The sequence below is a fragment of the Neolamprologus brichardi genome, chromosome 2, assembly GCF_056152115.1.
Source record: "Neolamprologus brichardi isolate AB-2024 chromosome 2, ASM5615211v1, whole genome shotgun sequence".
NCBI lineage: Eukaryota > Metazoa > Chordata > Actinopteri > Cichliformes > Cichlidae > Neolamprologus > Neolamprologus brichardi.
In genome coordinates this window covers 26,240,829-26,257,707 of record NC_142105.1, presented here as the reverse complement: position 1 = coordinate 26,257,707, position 16,879 = coordinate 26,240,829, and the positions used below count along the sequence as shown (strand labels likewise).

Below are 16,879 nucleotides of genomic sequence, written 5' to 3'. Positions count from 1 at the left end.
AGCACAGATAGAAACCGAACACGCGCTTAAGGTTCCGTTTACACTAACTCCGGAACTTAAAACGGTGGGAAACGCCAACAACTTTTTAATTCTACTAAAACTATCAGGCAACAAGAGTAACCAGTGATCTGAAGATTTTTCCCTGCAAAAGAAGTTATTATTATTATTTAATGTCAGACTCCTTTTGTGTAGGAGTTGTTGTTACATTCTTGTATTTAAATCTTTTACACTAATGAGCAAACGTCTTGAGCCACCCCTCATTTCCTTATACTGTATGTTACTAGGAAAATGGGAAAATAGTGCAGTTATTTATTGAAACGTGAAAACATACATGGAAATACAGTAAATCAGACAAAAACAGAGTTTTTACCATTCTTATGAGCTCAAAAGTCAAAATTTGGAATGACAACCTTTATTTTTCGACACAGGCTGAACTCTTTTAGTCAAGCTTTTTTGTCATTTATTTAAGTCGTCTTCACAAATAGTTTCCAGACATCTTGAAGGATAAATAAAGCTCTCATTTGGATGTTGCTGAGTTCTCTGTCAAGATGATCCCACACTACTTCAGTAATGTTGAGGTCAAGCCATGACTGATAGTTGTCCTATTGTGTTATTTTGACACAATAGGACTTTGATTTTTTTTTTTTTGATTTTTTTTGTCACAGGCTGTTAAGAAAAAACGACCTAAAGACAAAAATGTTCCTCAGAAGCTAAATATGAAACAATAACAGTTGGCTCCTCTAGACTTCTGCACAGTACTTTCATCTATGGTAACTTCTCAAAACAGTACTGTGGCATATAAATGGTATCACTCGGCTGGCAACAGATACTTCAAGTGCTTCGTTTAATAAAACTCAACATTTAATTTATTTTCTGCAGAAAACTGTTCAATTTTACAGTGTAAACAGGGAGGGGAAAATTCATTCCATTGCAGTGTTTTGTACAAAGTGGTGATTTAACAATAGAAGACACCATCTGTCCATAACACATAATGTATAAACAAACAGTCCTAGTAAGGCACCCGAGAAAAATGTATTTATCAATAAATACTTGGTGTGGTGTTGTTGGAAGACATGACAATGTGGGAACATCTTTGGCTCATAAAAATCATCCAAGTCATTATCTGAAGAATTCTAAAGAACTTGCACTTTAATACTTCAGGTCAAAACTTAAACTTTCCCTTAAACTGTAAAACAAATCCATTCACTAGTGTACTTTCCCTTTTCAAAATTGATGCTTATTATAAATGTTGAGAGAGTGAAAAGCACATGATTACCAACAATTTCTCATGCTACTGATAGAGTAATTAGAAAGCAGTACATTACACTTTGAAAAATAATTAGCATGGGGATACAAAATATGCGTTTTATATATATGATATGATATAGTGGTAAATTAACGTATAGGGAATCATTCTACTGATGCAAAAATAACAGTACATCATTCATCATTCATTGATCATTGTGCAAGTTAACTAACCCATTTCATAGCAAAAGGGAACCAAAGGTCGAGTACCGTTGTTAAGACAGGGTCGTTCTGATTCATAGACACATAAATTAACTTTGCTAGCAACCCTGAATAAACCGTTGGCTGATCATATAGGGTTTGAGACATTTATTATAGATGTGAAGGAGAAAGGGGCGAGTTTGTAACCATCTCCACTGTAGAACTTGTTCTGAAACTCCACCCTGTGAAAGAGACGGGCATAAGTCAATCTCCAGCAACAAACAGAAACCTCAGAGCACGTACCATACTCTTATTCTACAGTGGACTTTTTTTAGGTAATAGTCCAACTTGTTGTTCCTAAAGGTTAAGTCAATCTTTTCTCCAGCACCACCATCCTGAGAAAACTACTGCATACTGTAGGTGGTGTCTCCTACAGTCAAATTCCACTTTGCATGCAGGGTTATTGCCAGAGGCAGCTGTAAAGTCTGCTTAGCACAGTCATTGTCTTCACTACATCTGTCACACGATAGACAGCAAATAGAGTGCAATGTTTACACCAGCATGTAACAAAAACATGTGACCATGGATTAAAAAAATGCACAGGCACATAAAACCTGACACACACTCCGAAATAAAAAATAAATTAAAAAGTGGTTCAGGATTTTACCCAGTCCAATCATACAGCCTATTTCCTTTAAAAATCTTAGTTAAGCAAAGCTATTTTTCCCCCTTTGTCTCAACCCTTCTGTCATTCTCACCAGTGCAGACGGAGCGCGTGCAAGAAAGCTGAGAGCCCCTCCATGACCAGAAGGATGCAGACTGTCAGCACAGCAAAGAAGGCGAAAATCACAAAGAGGACTACAGCTCCCACGTAACTTTGCCACCTCAGCGCAATACGCATGACCATCTCCCACAGCACCTCTGACAGCTCTGTGGAGACACAAGTGAATCACTGTTAGAGAATCACAGCTGGCTGGAAAACAACAACATGAGTGTGTATAACTAGAGAAATAAAATGGATTAAAAAAAAGAAGAAGAGTATGAGTAATTTTCCTTTAAAAGAGGAAGTCGTGTGTGTGTGTGAGTGAGTGTGTGTGCATCATGTGAGTATGAAGATAAGCATTGTGTTTGTATGTGCAGTGCCACTGACGTGCGTGTGCCAGGCTGAGAGCCCAGAGTCGGAGGTAGGAGGCTGTGTTGGAGATGCAGCCCAAGCAGTACTCGATGGTGTGGATGGCCTGATGCATGAACACATCAGCGACATCAAACTCCTACAGACAGCACAACAACAACAAAACAAAAGGAGTTCATCAGACCGTATTAAAACAGGTAAACTAATTTAGTTACTCTAGCTTCACCCTCACCTCTTCTACTAGCGGCCTTCCTTCGACTTCCCCCTGATGAACATTGATCGAGCCTTCGTCAGACACCAGTGGACGCCTGTCTTCATCCAGATGCTGCAGAGAATTAAAGATCAGTCAGAAAAGTAAATGCAGCCAAATAAATGGAATTAAAATCCAACCAAACGCGGACTCACGACTTGACGTCGTCTTCTCTTGAACATAATGTATTCAAACGTGGGCTTCCCAAGGAGGAGGAATGGCACAGAACACAGAGCCAGTATCACCAGGACCTTCTGCACTATAGCCTACACAGAGTTACAGAGAAGAGGTTAACCTCATTTGACCGTTAATTTATTCAGTTCAGGGCTTGCATGTATTTAACTACTTAATGACTGCAGCATTTTTGTCATTCAAAAAACAAAACGGAGACACAACTACATCACTGTTGCTTGATAATGCAGTTAAAGTGCTGATTACTATATTTGGAAAGTCCCTTATTGTGTTCATGTGCTTGTAATAGATGTGGCATCTGGGGTTTGACCTGCCAAAGCAGTGCTGCATTTACATGCTAGACTTTCACAAAATAAAAACCACAAACAACCACTGAACGATGCAAATATGGTAACAACATACATAAAGACTATCATTCAGTTTATAATAACATTTCATGATAACTACTGCTCAGTGTGATCAACCAACACACACGTTTCGGGAAGTGGGAAGCTAAGAAAATGCATAAAGCAAACCCGATATGTTCCTATTAGTGAAGCTCACAAACGACGCACACACCTGTCCATGATAAAGCTGAGGGTTGTCAGGGTTTTCCGTAAACAGGAACATGTTTATGAAGTGGAGCAGTATGCTGGGAGCACTTTTGGACTGAGAAGGAGCGTAAGCAACCCACTTATAGACCACCATGAACACCAGGTAGCCAAACAGAAACAGCATAAAGAAAAGCTCTGGGATCAGCACAAAAATCAAACTGCTGAACTTGCGAAAGTGCCTGTAGAGAAAAAAAAAACAACAACCAGGGAGAAACCAGGATAAGAACATGAGGATGTGAAGGCAACACAGAGCTAATCTGAAACACACAAAACAGGTGTGCAAGCGAAACACATGCAACCAAAGGGTAAAGATTATTTACCAGTAGTTGAAGAATGACAAGCAGACTCCAAAAGTCATGTGAATAATGCCGATGATGACTGACATCTTCATCTTGTAAGAGTTTAGGAATGTTAGTTTGTTGTTGGACATCCCCCAGACCTGACGACAACATCAGAGAGAATAACTGGAGTTACAATCGAGACATATATATATATATATATATATATACATATTTATGTGCATATTTGATTGGAGGACGATGAATATGATGGGCACACCGGGTCAATGCCAAATGGATAGGGGCTTGTGAAAACGCCGGGCACAACAGGATCCATGGATAAGTACTGGCTCCCTGCCAGCACCGATGAACTGAAAGAGACCCCACGAAGGTAAAAAAAGTGTGTTGAAAATGGACTAAACAGAAAATAAATATTACTTATTATATTATTGTTTATGATTTATTTGACCTGTATTTTGTGTGTACTAAAAACTCAATAAACACATTGTTGGAAAAAAAAAAGCAAATACGTTTCCAGGGTGAATATACGAAAATGTTCTTACTTCCATATGTTTTTTTCAAACATTGGGCCGACGTGCCAGGCCGAGCTGAAGGTGGCGAGGCCTTTGCTGAAGCACTCGTTGTAAATGGCTCCCGTGTAGATGGAGAACAGTCCCATCAGCAGAATCAAATACCTTCCACCGAACATCATCCTCCAGATCTGACACACAAAGCGGTCAAGGACATGTTTTAGTACGTTAGAATTATTTGACTTTTTTACATTTAAACATAAATGGGAAGCTGTGTGACAAAAAACAGAATGCAATGATTTGGAAATTTGTTAATACGCCCACATTTTATTTACACAGAAAACAAATATTAAATGTCGAATATTTAACAGCTGGAGGAACAACGTGCAACAGCATCTTAGTCAAAGTTTTAGAGCAACAAATCCTCTCGTCCAGTCAACGTCTTTGAATATATCAGTAAGATAACACTAAACCATGTGGTGTCTGAGGGGGGCGGTGCCACACAGCGGGAAACATGGCCGTGTCCCAAATCTTTTGCGTCATCTTGTTGCCATGTTTTGTTTTGTTTTCCTTAAATTGGTACATGCTTTCAGTTTAAACAGTTAACATGTTTTCTATGTCCTACTGTGAATCAAATATAGGTTTATGAGAATTGCAAATGAATGCGTTTTGTTTTTATTTAGGTTCTATGACGTTTTTGGAATTGAGGTCACAGAAACCATTGCTACTTTTGCTCTTAGGTGATTTTTATGTTGGTTCAACCTGTAATGCCACTAAAAGAATGAAGCCAGAGGCATGTTTGTGCATGCAAATTTCAAACCACATGCAAAATTTACAAGGTACTGGTGGATTCCTTGGCTCACGCAGATTATGAAAACATTCTGGAATTTCAGTATATTTTATGGGGCATCTGTTAAACAGGAAGTGAGTTCATTTGGTTATTAGTGTGGTGACGAGCAGGTCCTGTGGAACAGAGGAACAATCTAAATGTGGTCTGTTGTTTTACTGATGCTGCTTGGTCTGAAATTAAGTTGCCTTTAAGTTAGACATTTTGTTAAATACAGAGTGTCTCCTTTCCTAAGTTACCTCATTGTTGTTGTTTCTAAGTTTGGGATCCTTTTCCTCGAGGACCATCCAGAGAGCAGTCAGAGTCATCAGTAAACCATGGCCCACGTCCCCAAACATCACCGCAAACAGGAAGGGGAATGTAATTATGGTGAACAATGCTGCAGGAGCATTGAGAGACGAGATTTAGCCAAAGACAAATACCTGAAAGACTTCACTTTGAACACATTTCATGAGGAAATGATTTATGTCATCTAATGACGCACCTGGATTGACTTCACGGTAGGCTGCCACTCCGTAGGCGTCTACAATGTTCTGGAAACCTGTTGTGAAGGAGTTGAGGGGAAACAGAGTAGGTGGAGGTGTAGAGCAAGGCAAGCGGTTGTAGAAAGAGTCAACCCCACTGCCGCTTTTCCTCTGAGGTTGGAGAACAGGGTGGGATAAAAACAGGAAATTAGGTGATTTGCTCATCTGTGCTTTTTACAGCTCTATGTTTCTGCTCATGTGTTGTCTCACCCCTCCCTCTCTCAGCGCACTCTGCAGTTCAGGCAGCTTGGCGGTGGGACACCAGGCCTCAGCGATCAGGCATTTGTCAGTGACAGAGGGGCTGCAGAGATTCAGTACCGACTGGATCGCCTTGCATTTCTGGACGCGCACCTTCCACTGGGGCAGAACGGCCACCGCCTTCATCAGCAGCTGCTGCAAGAAGCTTTCTGTCTGTGACAACACCTGAAGTCGCAGAAGGAAACACAAAAAGAGGCGCGATGAATGTTCTAGAAGCACTGTAATATAATATCCTATGTAGAAACTATAAAACCAGAGATTACAGTCTTTTAATTATTTTGATGTGACTATGTAGTATCAAAAACCAAAAGAAAATCACTCACTGATTTGATGTCTTCAATTCTACCTTGAAGTCCCTGGAGAACCTCCTCTCTCTCAGCAGAGCTCTCGGGGTATGCAAATGTCTCAGTGCGGAAGCTGCGAGGAGGGAAAATCCAAAGAAATTCAAGTTCAAAACACGGCAAGGTGCAGTTTCAGAATCTCAAAAATAAAAGAAAGAAAAAAAATCCCCACCAATCGCAGATCTTCTTGACTTTCTGTCCAATCTGATCTCCCCAGAAGGAAATGAGGAACACGGTCCATTGCACCATTTCCCCCTGCAAATGGAGAAAGAGCAAACTGCTGTGGTAAAACACCTGGAATGAAACTCACAGCACAAACTCTCTGCGATCCCCTCTCCTTTTCCCCGAGCTCTTACAGTGTCAGGGTGCTCAAGTCGATCCTCCATTTCTCTAAAATCCACAATAATGTAACCGCGACACGCCCGCCATAACAGTCGCTCGAACGAGGGCACCTTCCAGGGGTGGACCACTCCTGCCACAAAACTGAGGGAGAGGAAAACTGTTATATAGAGAGGAAAAAGACAACATTTTACTCTTTAACATTTAATTGAGACCTACCTGAGTCGGACATCTTGGCGATTATCAAACAGACCTTGGCTCTCCACTGCACCTGGTGGCACCTGTGAGAATAAGACAGAGAACATTCTTTTTTAGTTTTCCTCATGACAACAATTACAGAAAATGGAGCAGAAATGGAGTTTTTCACCACGTGTGACGCCGTGAGAGAGTGAGTTCTGGTCAGGACTCCTCGATACTGGGAGAGCTGCGTCAGCTGAGCCCTGAGGCTATCTCTGTTCCTGGACACCTAGTAGGAAACATACACGATATTCCATTAATCCCAAAAATTGTTCTGTCTCTCGTGGTGCACTAAGCAGAAAACCAAAGACTAACTCCTCGGGCTCTATTTTGGCGCTCACCTCCTTGAGCTCCCTGGCGAGCCTCTCGCTCTCCTCCTCTATGGTGATGAGCTCACGGGGCTGAGGGGCAGAAGGTGTCGGACACGGAGGAGGGAGTGGACCCTTTAAGGGTGGCGAGCGATTTATCTCCTGCTCCAAGAAGTCTGGAAGGTGGAAAAGGTGGATGATGAATCATGGAAAATAAAGAAGATGAATGGAAATGTAAAGAGGAGCATTATGAGTCAGTACTCACGGAAAGTCTTCTCGAGATCCTCGCATCGTCTGACCTCGCTGACAAATTTCCTCTGAAAGGAGTTCACGTTGGGGTTTAACTGAAAGCAGAGAGCAGAGAATAAGGTTACTGAGCGAGTCTACGTGATCTTCACCAAAACCCATGATGCAGTCTGTTGCAGGTTAACAATTGCACTGGACTCCATGAACTGCACCAAGAAGAAGAAGAACGGCATAAAGGGTTTAATAGACTCACGTCTCTGAACTCAACCAGGCCCAGCTCTCCCAGCTCGCTGACACAATTATAGGCCGAGCCGGACTGAAGAAAGAGCTGCACCAGGCACACCTCCTCGCTGCGAAATATGGAGCCCATGTCTGTACAACACCAAAGAAACAACTTTACACACACACCGTCCTCTGGATACAGCTGAGTGAAAGTACTGCACCATATAAAGAGGAATATGAATTTTTTAAAAAAGACAGACAATGGTGTAAACGGTTGGCATCTACTTTCAGTTAGAGCAATAAAAACTACTCAGTGCAGAAGTAAACTTAAGAAAGAGGAAGCATCAGGTCCTCCTGACCAGATGATCAGGTGGGGTTTCCACTGTTGCACGTACATGTGTCTGCCAAAATTAGCACATTGACTCTTTTTTTAGTTAAATAAAATAATCAAAGATGTACATATATATTAAAAAGCATTACTATATTTTAGAAGGGCACAATAAGGTGCATTATTCCTGCTTTCCCCTATCTACATACAAAGCAGTTTTGTACAAGCGCTCTACAGTAAACCCCACCTTTATGAAGGTTACAGTGTTTGATCCTTTTTTAAAAAGCTTACAGCGCTGGATCATTTTTCAAAGCATTGCGGTGCTCGCACTATGGTCAGACTAACCTCATACATTTGGAGGAATGACCGGTGAATTGGATCTAACAGTTTCTTCATAAACTGAGCGTTAAGAGTGTCATGAAGGTGAGAAACCGACAACTAAGAATATATACAAAATTACTTATATCATAAAATAAATGTAAGATGAAAGGAGCGTGGCTTCAGTTTATAAATGTACAAAGATCCATGCTGTTAAGGAAAAAGCATTTGACTTCGGGTCTTCTTCGATCTATCGACTATTGTCTCTGCTTCTCAGGTTTTGTTGCCTGGGGCAAAGTTTCGTTTTCTCTATAATCGCTAGCACACAACTCGAGTGAAGGAAAAGCCGAAACACTGAAGCGTTTAAAAATATATATGTAACCAATTAATATCAGCAACATTTAAGAAAAGTAACACAGGGATTTGGTTTAGTCTCGGCGACAACTATAGGAGATAAAGCCGCTTGATAAAAACACAGATTTGAGCTGAATGTCGGAAACCTCACCTGTCTGGCTCTTTACCTCCGCTGCAGTTCGACCTGGTGTCTGTCAGGCAGTCTGGTACCCAGCGGGACGGACTGACCCGGGTCTGCTAACCTGGACAAAGCAGACGCGTCTGCGAGACTTGGGGTAGAAGTTCTCTGGCTCCGCACTTCCTGTTTGTGAGAGTCACGTTACTGCAGGAGGCACGTGATAGTTACCGTTTGAATCTCGCTCCACCGCGAGAGGTCGAGATTTTAGGATCTTTAATGGCGGTAACGAGTCCAATAAGTGGATGTTTTGCTTTGTTCTTTTTTATTAGAATTTTAGTTTGACAGGAAGTTAGAAGCTTATTATTAATAATTCACGGTTTGATATTAGAGTTAAGCTCATCTGGAGAAGCTGGTTTGGTGTACAGTCATCTGGAAACCGCAGTCACATGCGTTTGATAAACCCAGACGTGCCCTGTTTTTTTTCCTCTCCTAACTTTATTAACTACATACAAACCAAGGCCAGTACCATAATTTGTAGCATGTGATGTCTCCAAAAGATACATGCTAACGTTAGGGACACTATTCAAAGTAAAAGTCAACCATACATTTAAAACATTGGTTTTTAATTCAGTTCTGTTACATTTAAAGAAACTGAAAAATAGTTCCTTTCTTAGTAGTTTCATTATTATGCAGCAGGCAAAGGAAGAATGTAGAAGTTCACAACACTGAACACTTAAAATTTAACTGAGATGTTGTGTAGGATTTGCGTAGAAATCACAGCCTCTAAGCATGCAGATATGTATCATAGGCGTGAAAACCATGGCCGTTTTGGGCTTTTGATTTCTTCAAGCTATTCTTTCTCTAGGGTGGAATGATTGTACAGCATAGATCTTTAATAGTTTAAAAAAAAAACCAAGAATTCAGTGCACATGTTTGAATTTATTGTGGATTTCCTCTAATCCACACATAATCAAGTCTTTTAATTAATTGGTGCTGAAGGTTCTACTGTGTCTTTTTACTTGAAAACGGCAGCGCATATTAACTTCTTGTTCATGTGATCATGAGTTCCTCTTTGCCAGCATAAAAGGGATTTGTTATGCAAATGTGTCACTACTATGTCAGGGGCGTGCGTGTATGTCTGGAAGAAGACCTAAACTGTCACCGTCAGATAAGAGGAAAATGGTTACAATGAAGCATGCCATTAACTGGAAACTGCTGGAACAGCAGCATCACTGTCCACAGTGAAGTGAGTTTTAGAGTGTTACGTCACGACGGACTGAGGATGCCAGTCGAAAAAAAAAAAAAGGGTCCTGCTCCAAAATCAAGACCTTCAAGCTCAACTGAAGCTTGTTGATGGATACCTAGATTGTCTGCTCAAGGCAAGCCCTTCTAAGAAAACATTTAACCAAATATCAGTGCAAGTATGTAAAAGAGGGTAAAAAACACAAAACAATCCAATCTCCTCCTTGTATGTAAACCGGTTACCGCGACTGTATCAAAAATAAAGATCACTTTCATTGTTTGGTATAAAGCTCAAACATCAAGAAAGCAATGAGTAAAATGCATTTTGGTTTGAAAGGAACTTTATATTTTGGATGTATCTTGTAATGACAAAGTAACCATTCTAGCTGAGGACCCCACAGTGACAGACACTTGTATGGCAATACAAAAGATATTTTATTTAATTGTAAAAGGGCAGATGTGCAACAGGTAAAACAGCAGGTAATAAGAAATACACACCCGGGGGGAAAACAAAAGACAAAAATGTTTAAATGGAATCAATAAAACAGGAAATGAAATGTGGCAAAAGTTCACAGAAGTACATCAATTTCTTACACCTGTTGATCTCACTGTACATGACTGTAGATGTATCTTATCTTACCCTAACGATATTATAATGAAGCTGGTCTACACTAAGAAGCAATTATAGTTTCCAAATGACCCCCTCTCCTTTCATACATACACACACAAAAAAAAGAAAATACTACAGTAAAATCATAATTGCTGGCAAACAGGAAAGGAACTTAGAGGCTTTTCATGTCATTTTACATCATTTAGATTTCAAACACATAAAGCCAACAAACATGTCGCACTAACCATGCTGCTTCAAATCGCTGACAATCTCACAGATTTCTTCACTGGATATGAGGACTGACTCACTAAAAAAGATGCAAAGTTAGCACAGATTTCTTTTTTTCTTCCTTTTCTGATAATGAATGTGTCGGAGGTAGCGGCAGCTGTTCTTGTCTTAGTTGCCCTCCTCCCCTCATCTTGAATTTCTGCTTTTATTTTTTACAAACTGTAAAATTTGAGGCTTCTGTCCATTGCTGTAGACGTCAGGAACCGGGCATTCTCTCCAAAGGCCACCCCAGTCACCAATCCTGTATGGTCTGTGGTTGAAAAGAAAAAGATCAGGGGTAAATGTCACATGCATACTAGTTGAAAATCTCGAAAGAGAGTTGACTTTTTTTTTTTTGTCTTCATACCGGTGAAGTTGAGGACCTCAGACCACTGCTTGCAGATGTAGACACGGATGTCAGACCCTCCTACAGCCAGGTAGGTACCACTCTGATCAAACACAAGGGACTTCACCTGAAACCAAAAATGAATGGATTAGGCTCAGAATCAAACCTAAGATGAGTTGGACAACTTCAAAGCTGGTCTACAGTGAAACGCTGGAGTTCGGCTTAGTAAAAATGAAGAGAACGCAGTGAAAAACTGATAATCTGGTTCTTTCTGAAGTTAAAACAATCCACCCACCAGCACCCTGACAATTATACAATCAACTTTTCATCCACAGCCATTTATCTCTGCGTGCAATGACAGCCTACAGGTGATGCTAAGACTATTTCTCAAACACTTAAAAAATTCCTTTAGAAAGAAGAAATCCCAAATTTCTTACCTCATAGTTGTTGTCCAGAGTAATGGTCTTGAAGTTCTTCAGCTTCCTCAAATCCCACAGTTTCAGAGAGCTGTCCTGGGCACCTGGAGCAAACAAGGATAATTAAGTTTATTTTTTTCTATTGGCACACCATTTTTATTCTTGTAAGGCTGAAGACACGGATAAATCTCCAAAACTATGCAAGTCATTGATGCACAAGTCACTTTTGATACTCTAAAGAAAATGTAGCTCTACAAGTTTATGCACATTACAGACTGATGGCTAATCTACGCAAAAAATGCTATCAAGTCAGTCTCACCTGTGGCCAGATAGTATCCGTTCTCAGAGAAAGCAATGGAGGTGACAGGTCCAGAGTGACCGGGGAAGTTGGCCACGTTGGTGCGCTCCTTCAGATCCCAAATCTTGATCTGGGAGTCCGCAGTACCAGTGCCAAAAATGAGACCATCAGGGTGGAACTGAGCGCATGTGAGAGCTGAGGGGTGCAATCAGAAACATTATGCCTGGAAGAGGACTGTTGTTATGACTATCAAATGCATTAAGCAAGCAAAGAGAAACTTACCACAGCCAGCACTTTCATCAGTAACTTTGGTGAGGACTCTGCCCGTCTGGATATCAGAAAAGGCCCAGTACTACAGGATAAAAGTAATAAGAGTTAGAGCGGTGAAGCAGTTTAACGGCAAAAAGGTTGATCATTCAGTGATTAAGTTCAAGGCCTGTCAGTAATTTCAAGCACGCACCTGATCCTCAGAGGAGCTGAGCAGGTAGTCTCCAGTAGCATGAAGAGAGAGACCAGTGACGCCTGCCTCGTGAGCACGCACCACCTGCACACAGTTGCCCCCGGTGACAGACCACACACGGATGGTGGTGTCTGGAGAGGCGGAGAAGACCACGGACTAGAGGAGAAAAGACGGCAAGCGAGTGAGGAACAACAGATTAAAGGAACAATCGTTTTAGTCACATCTCCATTAAAATGGAGGTGAATGTTTGCATTTAGGTTCTCAGAGGACAAGTTACCTGAGATGGGTGGTAAATGACAGAGGTAACCTTCTTGGTGTGACCCTTAAGCGTTGCCACGATCTGCTCTTCGTTCTTGTCAAACACCACCACGTTCTTATCAGCTCCACCTGGGAGACAGAACAGGTTTAATATCAGAGTCTTTGTCTGGCATCCCAGCAAATGAAATACAGAATGAAAGATTGATTCAGTGTACCGGTGAGCACTTTGTTAGTGTCTGAGGGACACAGATCCAGAGACAGAATACCCGGCACACTGGCACTATGAAGACCCTGAAAGCAACATAAGAGAGAACGTTGATACATTGGATCGCTCGGTGAAACAAATGCATCCTCGTGATCCTGCATAATCAATACTTACAGCATGGGAGGCCACTTGGCGGTATTTGCCGAGATCCTCGGCTCTAACCAGATCCTCTGGGACAGTTTTGCCTCTCTGTAGAGAACCACAGTAAAGCAATTAAATGAGAGCGAGAGTAAATTATGCACAAACAGAGCTTGTGGCAAAACAAGTAAAACAAGTGTTTGCACATTAGCAGCTAAATACAAGAGAAATATAATACCTTCTTTCTCTCTGTAGTGAGGATAGTAGCCTTGTCTTGGAGCTGCAAACAGAAAAAAGCACATTTAAAAACATCAAGCAATTATGACAAAGGTCTTAATGGTTAAAAAAAAAAAAAAAAAATCAATATTACCTTCTGGATGATTTCTGGAGTCATTCCCACTTGTTCACTAATCTCCATAGGCTCTCCACCAGCCCCCTGGTGTAAAAAAAAGGCAGAATTAAATATTGTTTAAAGGCATGATTTGTCAGTCTGATCATTGTCTTATCAGCTGAAAATAAAGCCCAGCTACTCACTGCTGCAGCTGGCTGAGAGGCGGGCACTGCCTGAGGGGCAACCAATCCGGCCTGGGGTTTGAGCGTGGCAAGAGCTGTGGAAAGAAGAAATCAACTCATTAAAATAAATAAAACACACACATAATATCAATGAATCCAGGTTCATTTGGACCAGACGATCACATTAAAGCCATTTCTACATGTTTCATAACTGTGTAGAAACCCAAATTGTTGTCAACCCACCTTCTCTTGCAGCTGTGACCTCTTTGGTGAGTCGAGCGATGACTCTGCAGGCGGCATCGTGCTGATAGAGGGCGTGTGAAAGTTCTTGGCGAGTAGTCTGCAGCTGCTGCCGCAAGGTGAAACTATGAAGCATTACAGCATCCTAGAACAGATATCAAAAAGAAAAAGTGAGAAAGGAACACATGTATTATTTCACAAATTTTAAAAACGAAACAAAAACAAAAAAACAAACAAACAGATGAGGTCTTTAAAACTTAACAAATAAGTTCAAAACAACCAGACATGTTAATTAACTTGGTTCTTCAAGCATTTTGCAGTCAAGATTTTAGAAAATAAATTTAAAAAAATCCCACAATATACTGGATTGTTTGAAATATATCTTTAAAAATGTATTAAACTCACTGGAATATGTGTTTAAATGAAATAAGGAGGATAACAAGATCGAACTCGCTTTTTTGGTCTCAGCTAAAGAATTTAAATCAATGTACCAACCAAACATATTTTTTGATCCTCTACTAATAGAAATGAATTAAAATTGATTCTAAAGACCCAGGGTTCGTCACAAAACTTGCAATTCAAGAAAGGAAAGGGGCAAATCTTCCATTAGATTATTCTTTTGTGGCACAGATTAGATTTATAATAATGTGTTGTGACCCATCACACAATGCACAATTGAAAACAAACAAACAAAATAAACCCAAAACAACTGTCCTGTTGTTAAAAACTGCCAGAGAGGGATAAATGGTGCACTGTAACACACTTTTAATAGTTAAACTATGTAACACCCTACAGATTGATTTTACTTCTACATATTTATAACTAATTTATATTGATTGATTAATAGCTGACTCCCTACTTGTTTAAAGGTTCTTAAATGTGTGTGTGTGTGTGTGTGTGTGTCTAATGTGTTGTTGATGTAGTGTTAAACATTAATAAGAAAAATCTATTTAAAAACAAAATGATACATACAATAGATACAGTATAAAGTGCTCTGTTCTTTGCTATCTCAGAGTTTACAGGACTTACCCATTCATCTTGAAGGGACTTGAGAATGGCAGGAATACTGGTTGCCGATGGTGCCTTTGGTCTAATAGGATGAGCCACTAAAAGACAGGAAACATCTTCAGTAACTTATCAAGGCTTATTTGCAATAAAATTTGAGCATTTAAGGGCATATGACGCACTGATTTTCTTTTCATATATAAATCTTGATAATGTTCTATGTTTCTATGAATATCACAAAGAGTAGTTCATGAACACCAATCCAAGTTTGCCTCACCCCTGAAGGCCACACAAATGAAATGAAAACTTAGAATATTAGAATATTCTGCTTCTTCTGAAGTTGAAAATAAAAGTTGATTTGTTTGGGAGGTTTTATTTTTCGCTTCACTTGAATTTTTCAGGTATTGTTTGGTTTTTTATATGATAAATACAATACAGTACAATGCAACACGCCTGCAAACTTCAGCCTACTAAACCAAAGCCGAGCATCATGCCACTGATAACGACCTCTCTCACGGAAGTAGCATTACTCTGTATGAGCTTTATTAAGGTCTATTGGCTCATAAAAAACACCCAGAAACCCACCTTTGATGTCTACGAGCTGCTCCTCGGACAGCGGCTGTCCGTTCATCGGGTCCGTCCCATTCTCTGCGATGTACTTCTCGATCAGCCTGCGTTCAAACACCTGGTTGGACACCGGAGAGACGCACGGGTGCTCTGGCACTTCATTAGAAACTGTAAAAGAGTTCAGTTCCGGCTTTTTAACACCACATAAATACCAACAATTTAAATATACACACAATTAAAAAAGAGAGATCGCTGAACTATATAAAAGCAGAAGGCGGTACTGCATGGCCGCTAACGCTAGCTAAATCAGCTAGCAGCATTAGCGCGGTACCGTGCTAACCGGCCTCCGTCATATCAATGAATTCAGCTTCACCTACTTGCACAAACCAAAGCCATGTTCCAGGCGGAGTCCTACAAGTCTCGTCTTAAATGTGATTCTGCTCGCGCTTTACTTTAAAGTTGTTGCAGCTAAGATAGACTTTACTTCTGTTTGGAAGTAGCACGCTGTCCTTTCATTGCCGCTACAACGAAGATTCTTCTTCTACGCTTTGAGTTACCTTCAATGTCCCAAACTCTGCCACCTAGCGTCATGCGCTGAGGAGAACGAGAACGAGTTTTAGCCAAATAGACGCTCACGACACCAGAGTCAGAATCAGCTTTATTGATCAAGTATGTGTACACATACAAGGAGTTTTTGCACTCAGTGTACATGACAGAGTAGCCAACGTACAAACAGACTAACAACATGACACCAACACGGCACAGACAATAATACATTTATGGCATATTTATAGTGCAAAGTTGCAGAGTGCAAATCTGTTGGAATAAATAAGAGATGGACAGCTAGTTAGTATATATATAGCATACCCATGAGGATTGACTATAAATATATATACGGCATATAGCTATGTACAACAGAACAGAACAGTATATACAGTATGCTTTGATTCAGCATACAGAGACTATGTGAGTGTCCTAAATGTTTATCAGAGTGATGGCCTGTGGAAAGGAACTGTACAGATGGCTGCTTTTTTGGGCAAACGGTGCTCTGTAGCACCTACCAGAGGGTATGGAGTGATATTGCCTGCTTGTGTCCTGACTCTGGATTTGTTTTTCCTGCAGACTTCACTGTCCATCGTAGTCTGTTCTTGTCCTGCATGGATGCTGATCCAAACAATACGGACATGAGTGAGCAGAGAACAAACTGGATTATTGCAGAGTTGAATAGATCATCACCTCCTGAGGCAGGTTGAACCTCCTGAGCTGGCGCAGGCTCTGCTCTGCCTTTTTGATAATAGTGTCTATACTGAGTGACCACTTTAGATCTTGGAAGATTGTGGCAAGTAGGCATAATGGAGAAGGACTCCTCAACTCCACTGTTACTGCTACAGTGTATTCAGCTCTAGGCTGATCTGACTGCACCACAGGGCCAGCTGTTCAACCCCACATCTGT

General features: G+C 40.7%; 2 protein-coding genes and 1 long non-coding RNA gene across 3 annotated transcripts; 1 reads left to right on the top strand and 2 right to left on the bottom strand.

The window, feature by feature from the left end:
- The first annotated feature begins 31 nt into the window (after positions 1-31).
- LOC118454899 (uncharacterized) lies at positions 32-2,482 on the top strand. The gene is made up of 2 exons (XR_004843938.2): positions 32-64; positions 2,208-2,482. It is a non-coding gene; the product is annotated as an uncharacterized LOC118454899 (long non-coding RNA).
- Positions 840-9,041, bottom strand: tcirg1b (T cell immune regulator 1, ATPase H+ transporting V0 subunit a3b). The gene is made up of 21 exons (XM_087849650.1): positions 8,895-9,041; positions 7,775-7,893; positions 7,541-7,619; positions 7,309-7,451; positions 7,101-7,196; positions 6,950-7,011; positions 6,748-6,874; positions 6,564-6,646; positions 6,374-6,467; positions 6,003-6,215; positions 5,753-5,903; positions 5,508-5,647; positions 4,455-4,612; positions 4,172-4,262; positions 3,934-4,052; positions 3,579-3,792; positions 2,984-3,094; positions 2,811-2,903; positions 2,597-2,717; positions 2,205-2,376; positions 840-1,688 (listed from the first exon to the last, which is right to left on the bottom strand). Exons 2-21 carry the CDS (start codon positions 7,889-7,891, stop codon positions 1,595-1,597), a joined length of 2,478 nt encoding a protein of 825 aa, XP_087705776.1. The 5' UTR covers positions 7,892-7,893; positions 8,895-9,041; the 3' UTR covers positions 840-1,594.
- Positions 9,042-10,514: 1,473 nt separating this feature from the next.
- On the bottom strand, positions 10,515-15,970 carry prpf19 (pre-mRNA processing factor 19). Its single transcript, XM_006810145.3, has 16 exons — positions 15,804-15,970; positions 15,445-15,594; positions 14,884-14,960; positions 13,858-13,999; positions 13,636-13,709; positions 13,472-13,537; positions 13,340-13,381; positions 13,138-13,212; positions 12,974-13,049; positions 12,778-12,887; positions 12,501-12,656; positions 12,323-12,392; positions 12,062-12,235; positions 11,764-11,846; positions 11,348-11,453; positions 10,515-11,251 (listed from the first exon to the last, which is right to left on the bottom strand). The coding sequence occupies exons 1-16, from the start codon at positions 15,820-15,822 to the stop codon at positions 11,154-11,156; spliced, it is 1,518 nt and encodes a 505-aa protein (XP_006810208.1). The 5' UTR covers positions 15,823-15,970; the 3' UTR covers positions 10,515-11,153.
- Positions 15,971-16,879: the final 909 nt, after the last annotated feature.

Bases quoted from the DNA above. Each gene is read 5' to 3' on its own strand.
- tcirg1b (XM_087849650.1), bottom strand. From the start codon at position 7,891: ATGGGCTCCATATTTCGCAGCGAGGAGGTGTGCCTGGTGCAGCTCTTT. The intron at 7,012-7,100 runs GTGGTGAAAAAC...TTATTCTCACAG, and splicing joins ACTCTCTCACGGCGTCACAC to GTGCCACCAGGTGCAGTGGA. The intron at 5,904-6,002 runs GTGAGACAACAC...CTCCAACCTCAG, and splicing joins GTGCGCTGAGAGAGGGAGGG to AGGAAAAGCGGCAGTGGGGT.
- prpf19 (XM_006810145.3), bottom strand. The intron at 13,710-13,857 runs GTGGGTTGACAA...TTCTTTCCACAG, and splicing joins GGTCACAGCTGCAAGAGAAG to CTCTTGCCACGCTCAAACCC. The intron at 12,393-12,500 runs GTGCGTGCTTGA...TTTATCCTGTAG, and splicing joins TCAGCTCCTCTGAGGATCAG to TACTGGGCCTTTTCTGATAT.